The 5,596-nt window shown below is 46.6% G+C and overlaps 1 protein-coding gene across 1 annotated transcript; it reads right to left on the reverse strand.

Moving 5' to 3' along the window:
* Positions 1 to 2,304: 2,304 nt before the first annotated feature.
* Positions 2,305 to 2,640, reverse strand: PPTG_21565 (hypothetical protein; the record flags this gene model as incomplete). Its single annotated transcript, XM_008898373.1, has 1 exon — positions 2,305 to 2,640. One exon carries the CDS (start codon positions 2,638 to 2,640, stop codon positions 2,305 to 2,307), a length of 336 nt encoding a protein of 111 aa, XP_008896621.1.
* Positions 2,641 to 5,596: the final 2,956 nt, after the last annotated feature.

Below are 5,596 nucleotides of genomic sequence, written 5' to 3' on the forward strand. Positions count from 1 at the left end.
ACGTTTCTGACTTTCTTCCCACATCTACTTCGTGTCATGTAGTGATCGACTGGATGACTACGTCGGATAACATCAGGAGAGGGAGGTCCGTCGGGTTTACTAGATACCAAATTGTGTAGTCACTTTCTGATTCTTTCAAACGTGTTTTTGGGTCTTTTCCAGTTTGGTTGTCCTCTTCTACCTTGCTACTTTGTGCAGGGCCGTGACCCTGACGGCAGGAGCCAAGACCAGGTCATCCGTGTGTCGAATAGCAGTAGTCAGGAGCCAAGACCAGGTCATCCGTGTGTCGAATAGCAGTAGTATTGCGTGGCATCGAAATGATTTTCTAGTTTTGGTCTTCTCGATCAGAGTGTTGATCCTGGAGATTACCGGCACGGTTTCTCAAATTTGGTGTCGATAAATGGAATACTGTACCAACGCCAGCGGATTGCTACTCGAAGTTGGTAAAATTTTCCGAAGAATAAATGTTCCTAGTGCTGGCGAAGTATCAGTACCGTGTGTTGGTGGCGACATTGATTTACCTGGCAACTTACACACGTTCGCGGTGTGTACACTTTGACTGTGGACAGTCCCATATACCCATGGTGCGGAGTCCGAGATCCAAAACTGAGCAATCCTGACGTGGAAGAATGAGAGCAGCTGCAGATCCGACGTGCAGTCTAACGAGCGAGCGAGCGGTCAGCTCTGGACTGGCAGCTCAGAGAGTAAATGGCCGCTTAAAATTGTCGGTCTCGAGAGAAAGTGGCAACCAAGGCGCTGCAGGCAATCACGCAAACAGTGGCGACCTGGGAGTGTGCGTACGAGTGTAAGTGCGAGTGTGGAGTGTACGGCGAGAGAGCAAGAGTCTCTATACAGAAGCGAGTGAGGGCGAAGTGAGAGTGTGTGATTGTGGCAAGTCGAAGTGTGGCAGCGCTGACGGGAAATTAGTGACAGCACCGGGGTCAAACTGCCGTCTGACGTGGGCGAGCGTCATGAGGTGGCAGTGATGCGAGTGGTGGGTCAGAGTCTCGCTTCGTGCCCCATTACCAATAGCAGAGTTGCGTGGACGGAGACCAGTGGGTTGACGTTGACGTTCGTTGTGAGAGGCTTTGCAAGGAGAGTGACTAGCGTTCGAGTGGAGCGTGCGGGCCGCGGCGACGGAGACGCAAGGCCTAGGGAAAGATCCCCAAAGTTACGTGTCATTTTACAGGAAGGAATCCCGTGGCTTAGGCGAGGGTGTGCTGACCGTTTCTGGTGAAATCGTGCCCCGACGTGCAAACAACATAGTGGCGGTCCAAGTACAGCCGAACCTAGGGAGGATCTCGGTCGTGGACCGGAGCAAACGAGTAAGAAGTCTTTGACATGGTCAGAACAAGTGAGAGTCCCCGTCGATACATTTGAGAGGTCCTGGCGTAAGCCGAGCAACGGGTGTGAAAATACCTAGCGCACCATCACAGCAAGCGAGTGTGTACGAGTAGCGAGCGAAGTGCGAGCTAATACATTTCAGGAACGGAGGCGTTCCGGCTCACGTCGATCCTCGTCACCCGTTGGTGTCGAAGTGTTGTTGGTGTAGTCTACTAGCGAGCTACTGGAGAACAGCCGCAGGAAGCACAAATAATATACGATCCGCCGGCGAGCAGACGTTAACTAGATCCGTACATGGTGATCATACAGGGGCGTCGTCAAGGAGAAACGAGCTAATTGAATTCAGCGGATTACTACAAGTTATCAGGGTGGCTACAGCAACTATGGTCTGTATACGCACTGATAAGAAGCAGTTGAAGAGAACGAGTCTGTCAAGCGACAACGAGTTGCCGCAAAGTGAAAAGTCGTGGACGTGAGCGACGATAGTAGCAAGTCGAGTGCGCCGACTACGAGGAAGAAGGAAAATTATGGAAGTAGTCACGATGCCGTAGCCAACCGGCAGCCGAGTGAAAGGTCAGCACGACCTGGTGATGATCAAGACGTCGTGGAGTTGCATGGCAACACCGACCTGACCTCGATCACCGCAACATTGCAGCAGTTGATGACGATGATGAAGGACCTACAGGCAGGGTTCCGCCGTATCAGTATAAAACTGAATTGGAGCGAAGTGTGCACAGTAATACATGTTTCAATTTCTTGGGAAGGCAATAATAAATATTGCTGCAATTTCATTAATTTATTCCTCTAGTTACGTCTTGCTCGCCTGTTTCCTCCACCCATTCCTGCGTCCGTACCTACTGGGATTTCGGTTCTGTAATCAACAGGCCACGAGGTCCCTAGCAGCTTGCGCTTCGAAGCGCATCAGCGTGTCTTGAGGTAAATCGGCAGCCGGTTGCCACGTCAGGCGTTCGAAGCCAACCCAGGAGACGAGGGAGTATGCGCTTCCTCTTGCGTCCATCTTTTTTTAGCGTAAATAATATCCATAGTAAAGAGATTTTCGCCTTCAAACTCGGAGCCGTCGCTCTCCGAGGAGGTGTGGTCGGCAACAGTGGCAATTACAGTGGAGCTTACCGTCCACTCGCCCACCAGCTCGGCCATCGTCACCTGGCGGACCGGCTGAGGATGTTGCTGAGGGCGCTGGGGAGGGCGCTGCTGAGTGCGTTGCTGAGGGCGTTGCTGACGCCTGCTTTCAGCTAGGCGGCCGATCTGAGCGAGGCGCTTGCTCTTCTTGGGCATCTACAATCGGAAATGGTCATGATGCACATCAAGTTGAAGTGAGCCTATAAATAAATATTACTACTTAAGAAAAAATGTTAAATATAATAATGTATTGCACATCTCATTAGAAAGGGACCAATGTGCATTCATTTTTTAAATTGCATCTTCTTCATCAATATTAACAAGTAGAAAGATCTACGACATTCATCGTATAGCCGAAATGCGGGGCTACAAATGTACGATTTGTTTAAGCTACGTTTCCCACCCCTGGGACTCAAAAATATTTTTTTTGAAGTCGAAAAGATAATTGTATATGTGCCAGACACTCGCGGATATTTCTATTGAGTTAAACACTACACACTATCTTCCTCACTACAGCTAGCAACCGTGGTAACGTCCCACAGGCCACGGTTGACTCGCAGGAATGCTAGCTGCTCGAAATTCGCAGGCATCATGGCGCGGCGTAGAGGTGTCAGAACGTGCTTGCACTGCGAAAACAGTCGCTCTACGTGGGGGGGATCAGCTGCACAAGCCGCACGTACCTGGCAGTGCTTGGCGATACCTTCTACTTTTTGCCCTGCAGTAGCATTGACGCGTAGTCCTCTTCCCGTTCCTTCCGCTTCTTCCCTGTGGTGTCCTTGACCGCAAACCTCTTCAATGCTGTCGTTTCTGCCGTCGATAGCGCTGAGCCGTTGATTACATATAGCCCAAGAACCAGGGCTCAAAATTATTAAGAACACTAATAACTTTTATGCTTCAATACCAGAAGTGCTTTATTTATTTTTATTGCGGCCAAGCCGCTATCTATGTTTAACTATCTAGCATAGTTAAACCTAATCAAATGCATATCGTGTGGCCCTCAGCCTATGTACTGAGGCCACTGTGAACTCTACGAGTCATACCCATGTGTGCGCCACACCCGTGTAACCCCGTTACAGATATACCAAAAGGTACGCGATAATATGGCTACACTATGTGGTTAACTGCTTTAAATGTTATAATTATTTTGTTTTACTAGACATGTATATATAGCTCAGAAAAAAGCATGGATGGACACTCGGGTGTGGGGTTCTACCTACGCTCTTCGTGTACTGGCACATCTCTGAGCTCTCTATTCTTCTAGTCGACAACCTTGATTGTCATGTGTCTGACGAGCCAGAGGAGATTATTGCGGATGAGATGCTGACAATTCTACAGTCTTTGTCCAAAACTCGACTTCGATATACCAGCCGTTGGATGTTGGTTTTATGGGTCCATATAAGGCCAAATTGAAGGAACTATGGATGCTAGAAAGACTCCTGCCACCAAAAGATGGAGAAAAGAGGTAAAAAAAAAACACCAAGCAAAAGCGCTTAGAGACGATCAGTCGAGCGATAAAGGCGTGGGAATATATAAGCCAACGGCAGTCACATTATTTTTTAATAAAGTGCTTCTTACTAATTTTTAGCAAAATACAGCTGCCTCCTTATTTTGCCTTAAATTAGTATCTAAAATTTCGAATACCACCAACTGGGTGATGAAAAATATGCAATCATATTCGTGCCACTATCAACAAGTGGTGACAGTTATATTTTGCCCGTTGCTGTACAATCGAAGAATAGGGTTACGCGAGGCTGGGATAGGATCATGACACTTTCGTTTTTAGAGCCTGTAATTAACTAGTACCTTGGGTACATGCTCATGACTACGTACGAAGGATGCACAAGAAAATACTGTAACAATGTAACAGGTACTATTATCTGTCCTACGAGTGCTAAAACTGTAGCGACCCGCAAACACAGCGAAGGTGAGATTAGGAGACAAACGGGCATCGCTAGTAGTGGTATCTAAAACGAGAAAGCAATAATATTCTCGTGCTTAGGCTGACTAGGCCCTACAGATCTTTGAGATAATTAAAAAGATCATGATCCCGAACTACGCATCTTTTTGAACCTACTTCGCAGCCACAGCATCTGATCTGTGGTCATGAAGGACCCAAATTCAATTCGATTAATGATTTGGTAGTACTTTCAGAAATGCCACGTTTATGTACTTTTCTTTCAGCATCTCCTATCATAGTACGCAAAACAGTAAAATGAACTTGAAGACATTGCAAGAAGCTAGATAATTTTGCAATTTCGAATTTTAAGTCTAGTAAAAAAAACTCCTTCTGTCTGTACCGCTGGGCCTACGTAATGGAGTAGATGGCTATGTTCTTCGTCTTGACGTCAGCCATAAAACTAGGTAAGTGGTTCGCCTCCATCATCTTGTCACAAGCAAGCTACCACTCAAGAAAAATCTTTCGCTTTGATTGTACCGGAATTTGTATTGACATACCGATAGTGCCCATCCCACCACATCAAAGCTTTTGGGAGCCAGGTTATCGCTACTGACGTACTGATACCTATACCGGTATACTGGGATAATCGTCCCAACAAATTTACCCCCGTTGGCTGTCCCTTTCAGCACTCAAGTGCATCCTATCCCGGTATAAAATAAAAATAAAATGATTATCCATAATTACCGATTGGTACGTTCAGGTACTGTTGCATAGAAAAACCAACGTGAATTTTTTTGTCTGGATTTTTCTGGCGGAAAAGTTTTTAAACCCATAGAAGGTTAACACTGCAGTTGAAAGAAAAAAAAAACTAAGAGATAGCTATAGAGGTCGATGATATACACTCATATTGTGGTGAAGTGACAGTTGGCTTCTGGGAACAAGGGACTGATTGATGGGATGTGACCCGATCCAGTTTTGAGACACATGGTCGACGACGGCGAATCAGTGATTATGTCATCATCCAATGAAGATTATGTAATCATCGGAGTGGATCGACATGGTGCAATAATTTAGACACGCGATCTACCTCCAAGGAGTCGATCTACGATGGACACATCAACTGATTTGTACCAAGTGTCTTCGGTTCAAGATTGGCGGGAAGTATATTGACCCATACAGTAATCAAGTTAATTCTACCAAGAACACGTGTCAATC

The sequence above is a fragment of the Phytophthora parasitica genome (genome assembly GCF_000247585.1).
Source record: "Phytophthora parasitica INRA-310 unplaced genomic scaffold supercont2.6, whole genome shotgun sequence".
NCBI classification, from domain to species: Eukaryota; Oomycota; class Peronosporomycetes; order Peronosporales; family Peronosporaceae; genus Phytophthora; species Phytophthora nicotianae.